The sequence below is a fragment of the Canis aureus genome, chromosome 6 (assembly GCF_053574225.1).
Source record: "Canis aureus isolate CA01 chromosome 6, VMU_Caureus_v.1.0, whole genome shotgun sequence".
In the NCBI taxonomy this organism is placed as follows: Eukaryota; Metazoa; Chordata; class Mammalia; order Carnivora; family Canidae; genus Canis; species Canis aureus.
This window is the reverse complement of record NC_135616.1, coordinates 41,790,429-41,807,127: the sequence shown is the minus strand read 5'-3', so window position 1 is coordinate 41,807,127 and position 16,699 is coordinate 41,790,429. Positions and strand designations below refer to the sequence as shown.

Here is a 16,699-nt window from a genome sequence, read left to right as displayed (position 1 = left end):
GTCTGGATGAGCCACAAAAGCATCCATGTACATTGGAAAGACCATGCATGTCTGTGAGGTGTTTGTGTGTCCGTGAGAGGAGACCAGACACCTTCCATGTGTACCTCCTCCTGGTGGGACATGGGGGTGTCAGGCCCGGCGTCAACACTCAGTGGGGTCAGAAGGCCACAGCCAGGTGCCTACCTTGGTCTTTACCCTTGGACGGCTCAGAGAAAAGGCAGCACGTGCCGGATGTCTCCAGAACTCAGGGACCATATTAGCAAATTGCGTCTAATTCTGACGGTCCAGTGCAATGGAGCAAATGCCAATTTCTTAATTTCTAATTGACAGAGATTCGGTCTCAGTCTTTTCTAGACTGTGGGGTGTAACTGGCTCATGTGTTTTTTGGATGGTTACCTTCAGAGATTACAAGTTCATAGACACAAAGGTAAGCTGTTGGTATCCTGTTGGCAGTTCTCCTGGATCTAGCTAGGGGTGTGGGCCTGCCCTGCCCACGCTCCCTACGGTGGAGCATGGGTCTCCATCCGGGTTCCCCCTGCTGCTGAGGATGGGCCGTGAGTGTGGCTGCAGACCCTCCTCCACGCAGTGAGTGTGGGCAAGACTTAGGGCTCTGAGCAGCAGCTTCTAAAGCAGAGAGCTGGCCACCAGCACCCTGTGGTACGAGGCTGGCCCGGGGGTCCCAGAAGATCCTGATCCTGCTCAATGTGGTGCTCGGTGCTTGGTGCTTGGTGCTCCGTGCTCGGTGCTCTGCAGCACAGGTCCTGCCACAAAAATGCATTTCCATAGTGACTGAGCATGCTGCCCTCTCGGGATTGGCTTTCAGAGGGAGGGGGTTTGGTGAGGTCACAGGACTTCCTGCAGAAGGGAAGAAGATCGCCTGTGTCTCAGAAGTCTGCAGGCTGGCCAGCAGGGTCCTGTTCTGGGCTCCAACAAGCCAGGAACTCCCAGGAACTCCCCCCTCGTGTGTATTTTACTGTTTGGAACTGAGGGAATCACTGTTGGGAATCAGGAAGTTATTCGAACATGCCCCAAGTGCTTGCTGGGTGTGGGGGTTTCCACTCTTACTGAAGGGGGACCTGCGCTCTGGGAGGTGCATGCTCACCGAGCATGATGCATGTTCACCAGGGTCAGTGCACGCTCACTGGAGATGGTGCAGGCTCACTGGGGACGGTATGTGCTCACCGGGGACAGTATATGGTGGGGCCCCCCCGCTGAGCATGGATGTTTCTGTGGAAGGTGTTGGCTACATGCAAGGGTCTTGAGACACATAAAACTGGTTAAGAGTCAAAAATTCAATGGTTTGGTACATGTGTTTATTTCTCATTCTTCTCACAGAGCAGTGCAACCTGCATTGTGATCCAGTGACTAGGAGGTCTCCTTGTGGATAAATACACTGATGTTAGAAAGTTCGAGGGTAAGCCAGTTGTCAAAATTCTTGACCGCTCAGGTGTCTGATAAACTGGACATTCAAATGTGTAGAGTTCTGAATCTCTCTGCTCAGAAGTATTTGTTGTTTCAGTAGAAATCTTAAAAAAAAAAAAAATAGTCACAAGCAAACCATGTGCTAGATCTGGGGGACAGTTGTAAAATGCATGCATTTTTGGTCAGTGGTTCTGTGGCTGCGTATTCGGGATACGCCAGAGACTCGAACTTGCCGAGTGATCGTCATGACATCACGGTACATAGTCTGGAGAAGCAGCATTGGATGTTGGTATAGCATCTACTTCAGATGTTAGCAATCAGTATTCTGGGCTATTTTAAGTGTCGTTTGCTGTCTGAAGTATTTATCACACGTCCTAGTGAGGCCACAGGAGTGGGGTTGGACGTGCCTGGCAGCCCTGAGGGAAAGCCAGGAGGGCTGACTCCTGACCAAAAGGTAGGCAGTTACCTTTGTTGGCAAGAAATAGATTTCAGGAAAATCGCAGCATAGCTCACGAGGCAGCGAGTCTTCTAGTGCATTTTGTTCATGATTCCACCTGGCTCCCTCCATGAATAAGCCAAAAATGTGAACTCCCACGTGTGTGCGGTCCGTGCCCTGCCGTAGGAGAAGTGGTGTCAGTGGCTTCCCGGCGCGATGCTTCCTTGAACAGAAGCTCTGTCGGGTGGGGGTCCCTCCCAGCCCGGCCCTGCTGGTCCTCCCAGGTTCCCGTCCTCCCAGGGGTACGGTCGTCCTTCCTGGTCCCCGGGGGCCGTGACTCTGGTGACTCTGACATGGTCCCAGGGCTTCTGCATGTCAGCACAACCACCCAACACCAGAAGCATCTACATCAGGCCAAGTGCACGGCCACCAATGGCCCTCGGTTTAATTCCCAGGTATGCATCCAAGGAAAATGAGTATCCGTGTCCATCCAAAGACAGAGTCAGCAGATCGCAACAGTCCTCCACAGACATCGACCCTCAGCCCATCACCGGGGAGAACCTGTGGTACGCGATTAGCACGACAGCACACTCCCGAGCCACCAAACAGAAGCACCCGTTCCTATGCACGCTGCAGGGACGAGTCTCACTCTGACTGGGAGCAAGAGCAGCCAGACCTGAGGAGGGGGCCCACTGCGCGGTCCCGCCCCGGGAGTCGGGGTGGGGGGTGGGGGCGGAGGCGGGGCCGCGGGTGGGGTGGCCCAGGGACGTGCCCTGGCCAGGGTGCGAGCCAGGCAGCGAGCAGGATGCCTGCGCTCCTCATACTGTGCCTCGGGGAGTAAACACAAACCTGTGAAGAGCAAATAAATGGGAAACAGAAATTGAAGGCCAACAAAACACCATTACAGTTAATAAAGGCAAATTTGGTATATTTGAAGAAAGTAAATGAAGTAGACAAACTTGGCCAGTTTAAATTAGAAAAAAATTAGAAATGAGCAGAAGAATGTGTCATAAAGAATGTAGGGGGTGCCCCGGGGCTCAGGTGGTCAAGTGTCTGCTTTCGGCTCCGGTTGCGATCTTGGGGTCCTGGGATGGAGCCCCACGGAGTCAGGCTCCCTGCTCAGCAGGGCATCTGCTTCTCCCTCTGTCCCTCCCCTTGCTCTCTTTCTCTCTCTGTCAAATAAAATCTTAAAAAAAAATAAAGGATTTGGTTCCCGGGAGGGACCACCTTGCAGGCTCAGGGTAAGGACTTGCCTCCCCAGCCGGTCCCCAGAGGGCTTGTGCTAATGAGATGGCTCAGGATGGGGGCTGGCGGGCACAGAAGGAGCCAACAGGAGATTTGGTTGGGGGGGGGGGGGGGGACATGGAGCCAGTGACATCAACCAGCCTCTGGGACTAGGGGAAGCCATGAGGGCAGTGATTCAGCCAATAGGGTTACATTAGGAAACCCCAGTGGAAATTCTCAAGACTGAAGCTTGGGTGAGCTTCCTGGGTGGGCAGCACTCTCCTGTTGTTACATGTCGACACCAGGAGGAACAGGGCCTGAGGACATGGAAGACTGATGTTTGGGACCCTCCCAGGCCTAGATTCTGCCCTATGTGTCTCTTCCTTTGGCTAGTTCTGATTTGTATCCTTTTGCTATAATAAAACTGTAAGTATAGTGTTTTCCTGGAGTTCTACGATCTTCCTAGCAAATTATTAAACCTGAGGGTGGTTTTAGGAAACCCCAAACTTGCAGCTGGTGTCAGAAGTCTTGGATGTAACAGCCTCGGAGGACTGTGTCCTTAATCTCCAGCATGGCTAAGCCCAGGTAGAGAGCTAACATAGAGAGGAAGATGTAGGGCATTACAAACCCTATTCACAATAGCACGATTACAAAACACTTAGGAAAACAGTGTAAACATAAATTTCTAAGATCAATGTGAAGAAAAACCTGAATAAATGGAAAGATAAACCATGTTTCTATATGGAGAGATTCAATACTAAAGAGATAACCATTCTCTCCCAAATTTATACATAAATGTCCAGCAAGCTGATCAAAATCCCAAGTTAAAAAATGAAATATAAAAGGCCTACTATCAAATTCATCTAGAAGAGAAAGCATGCACAAATCATTTTCAAAAGAAACCATGAATTCATGGATTTGAAGACATGCTTATGTCAATACTGCCCAAAGCGATTACAGAGTCAGTGCTATCTATCCCCATCAAAATCCCAAAATCCCAATAACAAAATCTATTCTAAAATTCATAAGGAATTTCAAGGACAACCAAGTAAACAAGATAATCCTGAAGAAAAATGCTGGAGTTCTTACACTTCTTGATTTCAAAGCTTATGATAGTGATGGTAATCAAAACAGTGTGCTATCGTAAAAAAAAAAAAAACATAAATAAACATTGACATATGTGTTCAAATGATCTGCAACAAAGGTGCTATGATATTCAATGTGGAAAGAACAAGTCTCTTCAATAAGTGGTACTGGGAAAATTAGACATCACCCACCACATAGAGCATGACCTTATGTCTAAACATTAATTCAAAATGGATCAAAGACTGAAACTTAAGAGCTAACACTATGAAACTCTCAGAGGAAAACAGAGCAGAAAAGCTTCATGATATGGGGCTTGTTGGTAGTTTCTTGGTTGTGACAGCAGAAGCACAACAGAAGAAATAGTACATACACTGTGCTACATCACAATTAACAATTTTTGTGCATCAAAGGATGCTGTCCCAGAATGGAGAGGTAACCCACAGGACAAAGAAAAATACAAGTCATACATACTGTAAGAGATTAATATCCAGCATACCTAAGGAACTCCTACAACTTAACAACAAAAAATCCTGGTGAAAAAAAAATGGGCAAAGAGCTTGAACAGACTTTCGCCAAAGAGGACAGAGGGCCAATGAGCACACCTCAAGATGCTCAGCATCCTGAATCACTAGGGAAATGCAGATGCAAACCTCAGTGAGATACCACCACCTCACAGCCACTGGGATGGCTACTATCAAAACCTAGAAAATGACAGGTATTGGCAAGGATGTAGGGAAGGGAACCCCTAGTGCCCTGTTGGTGGGAATGCAGACTGGTGCCACCACTTGGGAACAGTATGGAGGCTCCCCAGAAAGTTGAACAGAATTGCCAAATAATCCAACAATCCCAATCCTAGACATATACCCAAATTAATCAAAAGCTCAAATCCTTGTGCACCCACATTCAAGGAAGCAGTGTTTATGGTAGACAGAAGGAGGGAGCAATCCTGGTGACACTGGCAGGTGGCAGCGTGGTGCAATGCCCTCAAACCCCTGTGCAAAGCCCTTCACCCAACGTGGCTGTACTTAAGAGATGAGGCCTCTTGGGCAGTAATTAAGGTCAAGTGAAGTCACATGGGTGGGGGCCTGATCCACCAGGATTAGCGTCCTCCTTGAGAAGAGACTAGAGAGCTCACTCACTTTCTCCACTGATCTACACTGAGGAAAGTTCTGGAGACAGACAGTGAATGTGCACAATGTTACAGAACTGTACACTTAGACATAGTTAAAATGACGGTTTTACATTATGTATATTTTGCCACAATAAGAAGTGGGAAAAAGTAATAATTCTCTTAAAGAAAAAAAAGTACAAAGAAGGATCTGCACAAACTCTGCTCATGCAGCACCCGGCTCAGAGGAAGGCAGGAGTGAGGCTGGTGAGGAAGTGACTGGACATATGGACATGTACTCCAATGTTTTAAGCAGGCTAGTACCTTTTTTTTTTTTTTAAATATGTTATTTATTCATTCATGAGAAACACAGAGAGGGAGAGAGGCAGAGACACAGGCAGAGGGAGAAGCAGGCCCCATGCAGGGAGCCCGACGTGGGACTCGATCCCGGGACTCCAGGATCACGCCCTGGGCTGAAGGCAGCGCTAAACCGCTGAGCCACCTGGGCTGCCTGGGGTAGTACCTTAAAGGCTCTCCTGACGATGTTGAGTTTCTTCTGGATGATTATGGAGAACTCCTCATCTTTGATGTCAGTGGTGTCCGAGGTCACATGGTGGGTAAAAGTGAGGGCGTCTATAGAGATTCCCTGGGACTTTCCATAGTCTTGAAGCACAGCAGTAAGAAAGGCTTTGGAGAAAAACACCCAAGCAGTTCCCAGTGAGTCGGGGGAGTCAGGGGCTGAGTATGCCCTAGGGGTTCCCTGGGGTCTGAGAGAGCAGTGTTGATGGACTCCATCCTCCTGGCAACAGAGCTGGGTCCCAGAGACAGTAGAAGACCGGAGCGTGTCAGAGTCTTTCTCAGGAAGTGGTGTTCAGACATCGGGAGAGGGAAGCACATCTCCCCTGGAGTTGCTAAGCGGTGGGGGGGCTGTTTCTACCTTTGGTTGCATGAAAAGTGCTGTGTGCAGCTGAGGAAAAGGAGACCAAGGCAGTGCAAACAGAGCTAAGAGATGAGGAGGAGGCTGAGAGTAGCATAGAGGACAGTCACCTGGAACCATCCATTCCTGAAGCCAACAGCCTTGGCTTCCTCTTTACTCATATGAGCCTATATTTACTCTGTTTTGCTCAAGCAAGTCTGGATCACGCTGTGTGTCTGATTACCAACACTCTTAACGTGGATCCTAACAGTTCTTGCAGGTACTGTTCTTGTCTAATCCACCCTGCATTTTGCCCGGACCCTCATCCTACTTCTGAATCCTGTCACAGCCCTGCCCAGAACCTGCCCTGGCAGTCCTCACAGAGTGAATTCTAGGGCCTTCACTGGGCCACCGAGCCCCTGTCACGCTGGTCCATGTCCTCTGCTCGTGGCTGCGGGAATGACCCGCTGAGACAGGGCACCTCCTATGTGTCCTTGAGCCTGCCTCCTGCCTGGATGGCCATTCTCATCCTTTGCCTATAACTGTCTGAGACCCCAGAAGCCGTCAGTGCCGGCAGGTCAGAGGGGCCCTCGCCCTCCTCCATGCACCTCAGGGCTCTGCAGGCTGCAGGAGACCAGACTGTGCTGTGGATGCCGTTAGGCCTCTGGTGGCAGGTGCCACACGGGGCCTGCAGTGCTGGGCGGTGCTGCCCCGTGGTGTGTGGAGCCTCCATCTCTCCTGCAAGCCAGCCCTGCACAACTGCGCACCGGCCACTGCATTGTCTTCCCCGATTGTCTTAGACATGACAGGTGGCTAGTGGCTATCCCCTTGCTGCCCATCACGTGGCTCCACCCTGGGTCTCTATGTCAGTAAAGGGTGTCAGCCTCCACCAGCTGTGGGAGCCAGAGAGCCAGGGCCAGCGCACACACTCTGTTCCTCAGGGTCCCCCCCCCCCCCGGGGCCACCCCCAGCTCCTGCCTGGAGACCAAGCAGACCCACCCTGGCTCCTCCCTGGCCTGACCATGGCCGTGGCCCCTTGGCTGCAGGGGGCAGACTCCCTGGTGTGTCCCCAGCCTGCCCAGCGTCCCCACTGCACCCTGCCCAGTCACCCTTTCCACACTGGGGGACTCCCAGTTTGTGCCACGGTCACACACAGGGATTTCCAAGTCACACAAGCCAAGGTCTTATCTTGGCTCAGGTGTGTCTGGTCCTGGGAGTATGGGGAAACTCCGTAACTTCTCTGCCATGGTTCTCTCTGAGAACAGGAGTGACAATATTCAGGACCCTGTAAGATGGTCAGGAGCGCTGAATGAGCAAGTGTCTACCAAGTCCTCAGAGCAGCCCGTGGCTCCCCATCAGGGCGTATCAGGGTGGAATCTCCATCCTCCTGCCTGTTGCACTGCACACTACCTTACAGGCAGCCAGGTCTTTCCTGAGGAGCCTCCCTGACTTCAGCTCGGGGCCCTGTGCTCTGTTCCAAAGCCGTTCCTTTATTTATGCATATGTATCTGCTCAGAAAGTCACTTAATCATTCTTCAAATATTTCCCAAGAGATTTTTTTAGGTGCTGGGGGCTAGTAGATGTGAGGGGTATGGCAGGGCATTAGGACACACCTGGGTCTGCCCTCATGGCGCTTAGGACCTAGCCATGCCCCTCTACCACTCCCATAACCCCCAACCACATGCTGTGGTGACATGTTCTGCTGGGACGCCTTTCCTTCCTGCTGGATGTCTATGCTGAGCATGGTGCCCAGACCCAGCGCCATTCATTCATAAAGGAGTGAAAATGGCCAAAGCACAGATGCACTCCCTTGGGGAGTACCCATCTGCAGCAGTCCCAGTGAAGTGCAGTGGCCCCTGAGAGGGGTGTGGGGTCAGCCTCTGACATCCAGAATCAGCCTCCTATAGATGACGTGACACGGCCGGCCAGGTGTAGGTGTGCTCTGAGGAGGATGGTCTAGTTTAGCATGGAGGGAGGTAGGAGTGAGGAAAGGAAGAGAGTGGGAGGGAGAAGAGACCGCCCAGGTGCGGGTACCTGCAGGGTGCACTCACCTTGTGGAAAGAAGAAAGCTGGGAGCCAGTATCTTGCAGGAAATCCTTCAAAGAAATCACTGTTCTTATCATAGGGATATTTGGGGCTTTGGGCAGGTGATGGAATAGAAAGATTCGAGACTGTGACAAATCTCATATACCTGTTGGAGGCAGACCATGGGCAGAGAGGTCAGGGCACCACCAATGCACGCTTTCCCACCACCATCCCTCTGAGGTCCTTCCTTTCCATCTCAAGCTCTCCCACTCAGGACCCAATCTCATACTTTAGTGGAGACCAACTATGGTTCACACATGCGGGAAGGCCATGGATTTAGGTGACAAGGGGTGCTGCTCCATGCTGGAGGTCCTGGCTGTGCCCTAAGGCATCTATTCCAGAGTTGCTGGTTTCTATAAGAGGAGATGCCCCAGCACTCACTTAGAGTTAAATGGCACAAAACACAGTTTGGTACAAACTTTGGAACTGGATTTTCTGGGTTCAAATCTTAATACTTTCACTCTCTGGTTGCAAAGCACTTGGCAAGCTACTTCAAGTCTTTGTGGCTCTGTGTGCTCATCTCTACAATGAGGGTGATGATGAAGGATGGTACCCCCTGTGTGTCACAGGGCTACTGTGACAATGACATGACTCCTTGAGTGTTGGCTGCTCTCATGCTGTTCAGATTATTTCAATTTGTGTGTTAAACACATTTAAAAATTACACATAACTAATTCTCATTTCCTTTCACATTTCTCCCTGCTGGTTTCCTGGGACACAGTGCAGAATCACAGAAGTACACATGCACGAGGTGCAGGCCACAGAGTCCTTCAAGTGGACGGACCACGGACAGGACTCTCAGCATCCCATGTCTCCAGGTCTTCATCCTAAACTAAAAATAACACTTCTTCCCCCTTGCTTAATTCACATGTTGCTCTGAGAAACCCAAAGGCCAAGCTCTAAGCCACAGTAAGTAAGAGATATAAGGCGGCTTTCATCCATACCGATGATGTATTGCAGTATAAGCCATTTTGGCCCAAGTATTGAAGAAATTCAGTCGTTGGATGAGATCATTAACCCAGGAACTCAGGGGCTTACAGGACTTGTAGGCATGTTTCTGTTGGGATTTAGAGATAGGTACATCATATTTTTTGTTGTCATTAGAATTTATTTTGGGGGTCATTGGGAGCATATCTGTGAACTTGTACTCAATTTCCAAGGAAAAATAACTTGGCAGAAGGATGCCATTTTCTAGCTGAGAGCACATGAGAAATATGAAAACTAATACCCAGGAAAAGAAGCATTATCTTAACTGTGTTTTGGACAAAACACCTGACATTTCCAACCTGGCTGAAGGCTTTTTATCACTCTCCTCAAGTCCTTTGGTCTGCTCCTTTCCCCTTCTCTGGGCAGCTTAACTTCACAAGCAGTTAAATGTGAGCAATTTCAACTCCCCAGCCTTCCCCTATACCAAATCCGACAAACCCATCTACTGCCTACTGTTGAATCACCTGTCCTTCTAGTTCTGAGTCAAGCAGACCTGCCATGCTCTGCAAAGCCTTTCTGGAGTTTGCCTCTCTTCAGTAGCTTCAGCTTTCCATTCTTCACCCTGTTTATTTTATTTTTATTTTTTAAAATTTTTTCTTCACCCTGTTTATTAACATGCCCTTCTATCCTAAATACACAACCATCCAACACTCAATCCTACTTGTTTTATTCTGAACAAAATACTAGCAAATTGAATTCAGGAACACATTAGAAGGATCATAAACCCTAATCAACTGGGATTCACCCCAGGATGCAAGGATGGCTCGACATATGGGAATCAATAAATGTGACACACCACATAAACAGAATGAAGGAGGGGCATCTGGGTGGCTCAGTGGTTGAGCATCTGCTCAGTGGTGGAGCATCGGCTCCTCAAATTAGGCATAGAAGGAATGTTCCTCAGCATAATAAAGGCTACAGATGACAAGCCCATAGCTAGCATCATACTGAATGGTCAAAGGTTAAAAGCCTTTCCTCTAGGATCAAGAACAAGACAAGAAGCCCACTCTCACCATTTCTATTCAACATAGTATAGAAAGTCCTAGCCATAGCAATTGGGCAAGAAAAAGAAACAAAAAGCATACAAATTCGGAAGGAAGAAGTAAAATGGTCTCTGCAGATGATATCATCTTATATATAGAAAACCCTAAAGACCCCCCCAAAACTGTAGAATAAACGAAATCAGTAAAGTTGCAGGACATAAAATCAACATAGAGAAATTAATTACATTTCCACATATTAACAACAAACCATCCGAAAGAGAAATTAAGAAAGCAATCCTATCTATAATAGCATCAAAAATAACAAAATACTTAGGGCTAAATTTAAACAAGGAGGTAAAAGATCTATATATTAAAAAACTGTACAAAATTGATGAAAGACGTTGAGAAAGTCACAAATGGAAATATTTCTTGTCTTCTAGGATTGGAAGAATAATGTGAACATGTCTATACTATCCCAAGTGTCAACAGATTCAATACAATCCTGATCAAAATTCCCATGGCATTTTTCTCAAAAACAAAGTTTCCTAAAATTTGTATGGAACTACAAAACACACTACATATTCAAAGCACTTCTAAAAAAGAAGACCCAAGCTGCAGGCATCACACTTCTTGATTTTGAGTTCTATTACAAATTTGTAATAATTTGTAATGCTAATTACATGTAATGCTAAAAACAGCATGGCACTGGCATAAAAATAGGCACATAGATTAGAACAGAATAGAGAGCCCAGACAAATTCAGTGATGTATGGTCAACTAATTTTTGACAAGGGTGCAAAGAACACAAACTGGGGTAAGAACAGTCTCTTCAACAAATGAAGCTGAGAAAACTGGTTATCCACATGCAAAACAAGGACATAAGATCCCTATCTTACACCATTCAAAAAGTAGAAATGGATCAAACACTTAAATATGAAATCTGAAACCGTAAAACTTATAGAAGAAAATATATGGAAAAAGATCCTTGACATTGGTCTTGTCAATGATTTATTGGATAAGACACCAGAGCACAGGCAACAAAAGCTAAAATAAGCAAGGGGGACTATACTCCTTCTGCACAGCAAAGGAAACAATCAATAAATTGGAAAAGCAACTTACAGAATCAGAGAAAATATTCACAAGCCATATATTTGACAAGGGGTTAAATCCAAAATATACAAAGCACTCATCCAAACTCAATAGCAAAAAAACAAACAAACAAAAAAACAATCCAATTTAAAAAAATGGCCAAAAGGGCCTGAAGAGCCATTTTCCTAAGGAAGATATACAAATTGCCAACAGGTACATGAAAAGGTGCTCCACATCACTAGTTACCAGGGAAATGCAAACCAAACCACAAGGAGATAGCACCATATATGTTAGGATGGTCATCATCAAAAAGATAGGTGATGACAAATATTGATGAGAATGTGGAAAAGGGAAACCCTTATACATTGTTGGTGGGAATTTAAAATGGATCAGTCATTTATTTTATTTTAGAGAGAGAGCAAGCACGCCTGCATGAGTGGGGAGAGGGGTGGAGAGGGAGAGGGAAAGAATCTCAAGCAAAGTTCATGTTGAGTGTGGAGCCTGACATGGGGCTTCATCTCCTGACGTTGAGATCATGACCTGAGCTGAAACCGAGAGTCAGATGCTTAAGTAACTGAGGCACCCAGGTGCCCCTAAAATGATTCAATCATTATGGAAAACTGTATGGAATTTCTCAGAAATTAAAAATTGAACTACCAAAAAAAAAAAAATTGAACTACCACATGACTCAGCAGTCCCACTCTGATATATGTGTGTGTATATGCATGTATATATACACATGTATGTATGTACACATATACACATATATGTATACATATATACACACACATATATGTGTGTGTATATATATACACACACACACACACACACACACACACACAAAGGAACTAGAATCAGTGTTTTGAAGCTGCCTGCCCCCAGCACGACTGGCGTGTGGTCATCTTCCCTCTCACTGGGGCAGGACTCACTTTGGAGTGGGGCTGGCCCCTATCCCAGCTATTCTCACACTGCCAGGGTGGTGGCACAGCTTTGGATGGACCCTTGCCAAGGGCATGTTGGAGCTGGCAGATCTGCAGAAGAGCCAGGGTGTGGGGTACGCAGTGTTAGCAATGTCTGCTGTCGGGGGCAGGTGGGGGCAGGTGGGGGCTGCAGTGGAGGACTGGCTGGAGGGGATGTATGTGAAGACGAGGAGCAGGGTGGTGAGTGATGGAGCCGTGCTGGTTCCCATGGTTGTCTGCAGACTCATGGAGGGAGATGGTGCCAGCTCCTTTTTTCCTGGAGGGGTCTCCCAGGACCTCCAGGAGAGGCTCTGTGATTAGTAAACAAATCTCTCTCCCATATGCTTCAAGTGTTCTTCAAACCACTTCTGTGCAATTATCTCCATAGGCTATTTTTTGTTCTGTTTCTTTAAGGGCAGGGACTCAATTTCCTCTCTCCCCCACTGATTTTTAAAGTCACAGGTGTTAAGCCCACTGATTTTAAGACCTGGCAAAGTTAGGCCCCTCTGATTTTCAAAGCTAAATGTTCTGGGGATTTGTCTTTGCTCTATGGGTCCCCCATACCTGGGGGTCCACTCCTCTTCCCTCTCTGCCCGGCTGCACTCCTCCCTCCCATGGACTGTCTGCACATCCTCAGAAACCCTTGCCAAGTCAGTCCTCGTTATTCATGAATTACATCTTTGCAAACTTGACTGCTTCGTAAAAAATATTTTTTTAAAGATTTTATTTATTTTACGGGGAGAGAGCACCAGTGTGGGGAGGGACAGAGAGAGAGAACCTCAGGCTGATTCTTTGCTGAGCACAATGCCTGTCATGGGACTCGATCTCACAACCAATGAGATCATGACCTGAGCTGAAATCATGAGTCTGATGCTCAACTGACTGAGCCACTCAGGTGCCCCTAAAAATATTTCTAACTCCAAAATTGTACCACTGGTGCTTTGGTAGTCATTTACACACATATGTAGAGTGGCAAAAAAATTTCAGTCCCCTACCAGCACATTCCCAACTGAGACCAAAAAGGTGATATTCTGCTTGTTTTTTCTTTCCATGATCTATTTAGTGCTACAGTTTTCATATTTTTTTGCTTTTTGTTGGTGATTTTACTGCTTAAAATGGCTCCAAGCATAGTGCTAAAATTCTACCTGGTGTTCCTGCACAGAAGAAGGCTGTGATGTACTTCACGCAGAAAATACACATGTTAGATAAGCTTTGCTCACTCATGAATTATACTGCTGTTGGCCATGAGATATTAATGATTCAATACTACATAGATGTCTTTATGCAAACATACATAAAACAAGATTATTTATTGATTGGGTGACAAAAATGTGATCAGAAGCAATAGTTCAGTGTTCACTAGTGCAGTGTTCATGGCCACTTAACTACTGCAAATAAGGAAAATCAACTATATATGCGTATATATGTGGAGAGAGAGAATTGGAAGAAAACATAGAAAAATAACAAATTTTCCCTGGGTGATAGAATTATGAGTGTTTTTTAAAAAGTTTTATTTATTTATTTGACAGCACAAACAGGGGGAACTGCAGAGGGAGAGGGAGGAGCAGACTTCCCCCTGAGCAGGGATCCTGACACAGGGATCAATCTCAAGACCCTGGGATTATGACCTGACTGACTGAGCCACCCAAACACCTTAAGTGATTTCTATTTCTGCCTTATCCTTTCTATATTTTCATACTTCTACAATGAGAATATATTGCTCTTTGTAGACAGAAAAAAATTGAATGACACTCATAAACTAAAAATTAAAAATAAAAGATGAAATGATTCCTGGGCCTTTGTCTTAAGCAGAAAACCAAATTTTAGAAACACAAGAATAAAATCAGCCATGAAGTTCTTGCAGCATGGAGTAGGAAATGAACAAGGATTGTTGAAAAGGTAATACAATGTTGAAAACAAAACTATTGCTCCAGAAGTTAAATTCTCCTTTTATATTAGCCCTCCCTCAAACCCTGAAGCCCACACCAGATTAAAAACCTATATAGACACATTAAAGGATGCATAACATCATTTGTCATCAGGAAAATACATATCAAAACCACAATGAGATACAACTTCACATCTACCAGGATGAGTAGAATCAAAAAGGCAGATAATAACAAACATTGCAAGGATATGGAGAAATTGGAATCCCTGTATACTGCTCCTGGGAATGTAAAATGGTGTGGCCACTTTGGAGAATAGTCTGTAAGTTCCTCAAAAAGTTACACAGCACTACCATTGAACCTCACAATTCCACTCCTAGGTATATACCCAAGAGAAATGACAGCATTGCCACATAAAAACTTTCTATGAATGTTCATAGCAGCATTACTCCTAATAGCCAGAAGATAGAGACAATGCCAACATTCCCGATGAATGGACAAACAGAATATGGTAGGTACACAGAGATGGATATACACAAACACATGAATACAGCGGAATGTTATTCAGCCGTCAAAAGGACCGAAGTACTGGCACATGCTACAGCATGGATTAGCCTGGATAACAGGATGCTGAGTCAGTGGCGGCAGCCACAGGAGACCACACATTATAGGATTACATTCATGGGAAATGTCCAGAGCAGGCAAATCCATAGAGGCAGAAAGCAGATTAAGGATTGTCTAGACGAAGTGGAAAGAACAGCCCTGGATTAGATCTAGGAAAAGTAGGAAGAGACGATGGCTGGTCTAGACAACACCAACCCAAAGGGGAGGAAAGAGCAGAGGAGCCAATGAGGAGAACCAGAGATTAGGATAGAAAGTGGTCATGGAAGCCAGGGTGAGAGAGGGCAGAGGTGACCTGCAGAGAACAGGTGCAAAGCAGGACAGGGGCAGGGGGTGGGGGTGGGGAGGGGTGTGGAATCATGAACAGGAAAAGTAGACAGTGCCAAAGGTGATAAGTTCAGAGTCAGTGGGAAGAGGGGGCAGTTGCTGGTAAAGTTGTCAGGAAACTGGACGATAAAAGGAGGTCACAGAGTGAGGGCTGAGGGCCTCTCTCCTCCCCCACAACAGAGTGTTTTAAAATTAACGAATAATTGGCAAATATAATTGTATATGTTGAAAGTATACTATGTGATGATTGATAAACACTGTAGAGTGATTACCAAGGTGAAGATAACGAACGTGGTCATCATATACCACAGTTAACATGGTTACTCTTGTTTGTGTGATGGTGAGGATGCTCATCTATTTGCAGCAGCGTCCAAGTGCATGGCATTGCATTATCATATGTGGTCATCATGCTGTCCCCCTGCTCCTTTCAACTGATGCTTCTAAAAATATGTGCCCTGACCACCACCACCTCTGCCTCCCCTCACCCACCCCTAGCCCACCCCATCCTGTTCTCTGTCTTCACAAAACTGGCTTTCTTATTTTAGATTCCACACAGAAGTGATCCATCATTTGCCTTCCTCTGTCTGGCTTATTTCACTTGGCATAGACCCTGCAGTTTCACCTATGGTGTTGCAAATGGCAGGATTTCCTTCCCTTTTTATGGCTGAATAAATATGATTATGTGTATATATCATTTTTTTCCTTTTTCCAGTCATTCATCAAAAGACATTAAGCTGTTTCCATATCTGGGCTGCAATGAACATGGGAGTGTAGGTCCCCACTCCACCCACCAACAAAAGCTTCCAGGGGACAACACTGGGAGAGTACCCTGCAGTTTGGTGCTACTTCATCTCTGGTAAATACCTGGTCTGACTCAGCTCAAGCCCAAGGTGGCCCCAGACTGGCCCACTAACACCACAGGGACCAGACCCTTCCCACAACAGGCAGAGAGCTGACTGCAGGCAAACATGGCACAACCACAACAAGGTGCATGCATCACACACAGGAGACACCTCAGGAGTGCTAGATTCTGGTGAACAGGCAACATTGCAGTGCAGGGCATGACAAGACCTCTTCTTTATCAGGCCACTACTTTCAAGAGCAGGAGACATAGCTGGCTTTTCTAACACATAGAAACAGACACAGAGAGTAGACAAAATGAGGAGAAAGGAATATATCCCAAATGAAAGAATAAGACAAAGTCACAGTAAGAGATCTAAGGGAAATGGAGAGAAGTAGCATGCCTGATAGAGAATATAAAGAAACGGTCACACAGATACTAGACATGAGAAAAGGGTGGAGAACTCAGTGAGACCCTCCACAAAGATGGAAAACATAAGAAGAACCAATCAGGGGATCCCTGGGTGGCTCAGCAGTTTAGCGCCTGCCTTTGGCCCAGGGCGTGATCCTGGAGACCCGGGATCGAGTCCCACATCAGGCTCCTAGCATGGAGCCTGCTTCTCCCTCCTCCTGTGTCTCTGCCTCTCTTTCTCTCTCTATGTCTATCATAAATGAATAAATAAAACTTAAAAAAAAAGAACCAACCAGAGATGAAGAACTCAATAAATGAA

At 46.4% G+C, this 16,699-nt stretch overlaps 1 protein-coding gene and 1 long non-coding RNA gene across 13 annotated transcripts in view; one reads left to right on the top strand and one right to left on the bottom strand.

Moving 5' to 3' along the window:
- Positions 1-1,291: 1,291 nt before the first annotated feature.
- The window catches only part of DNAH14 (dynein axonemal heavy chain 14), a 325,158-nt gene continuing 309,750 nt past the window's right edge, over positions 1,292-16,699 (bottom strand). For 11 of the 12 annotated variants that reach the window (XM_077901271.1, XM_077901270.1, XM_077901269.1 and 8 more), the window contains 5 exons: positions 9,222-9,334; positions 8,244-8,383; positions 5,800-5,963; positions 1,889-2,035; positions 1,292-1,526 (listed from right to left, as the gene is read on the bottom strand). In XM_077901271.1, coding sequence (XP_077757397.1) covers positions 1,314-1,526; positions 1,889-2,035; positions 5,800-5,963; positions 8,244-8,383; positions 9,222-9,334 — 777 coding nt within the window. In that variant the 3' untranslated portion in view covers positions 1,292-1,313. Of the gene's footprint in view, positions 1,527-1,888; positions 2,036-5,799; positions 5,964-8,243; positions 8,384-9,221; positions 9,335-16,699 lie in introns of those variants that run through there. The other variant, XR_013381670.1, reaches the window with a different exon arrangement.
- Positions 2,079-10,864, top strand: LOC144315938 (uncharacterized). Its single transcript, XR_013381675.1, has 3 exons — positions 2,079-2,424; positions 8,999-9,186; positions 10,688-10,864. It is a non-coding gene; the product is annotated as an uncharacterized LOC144315938 (long non-coding RNA).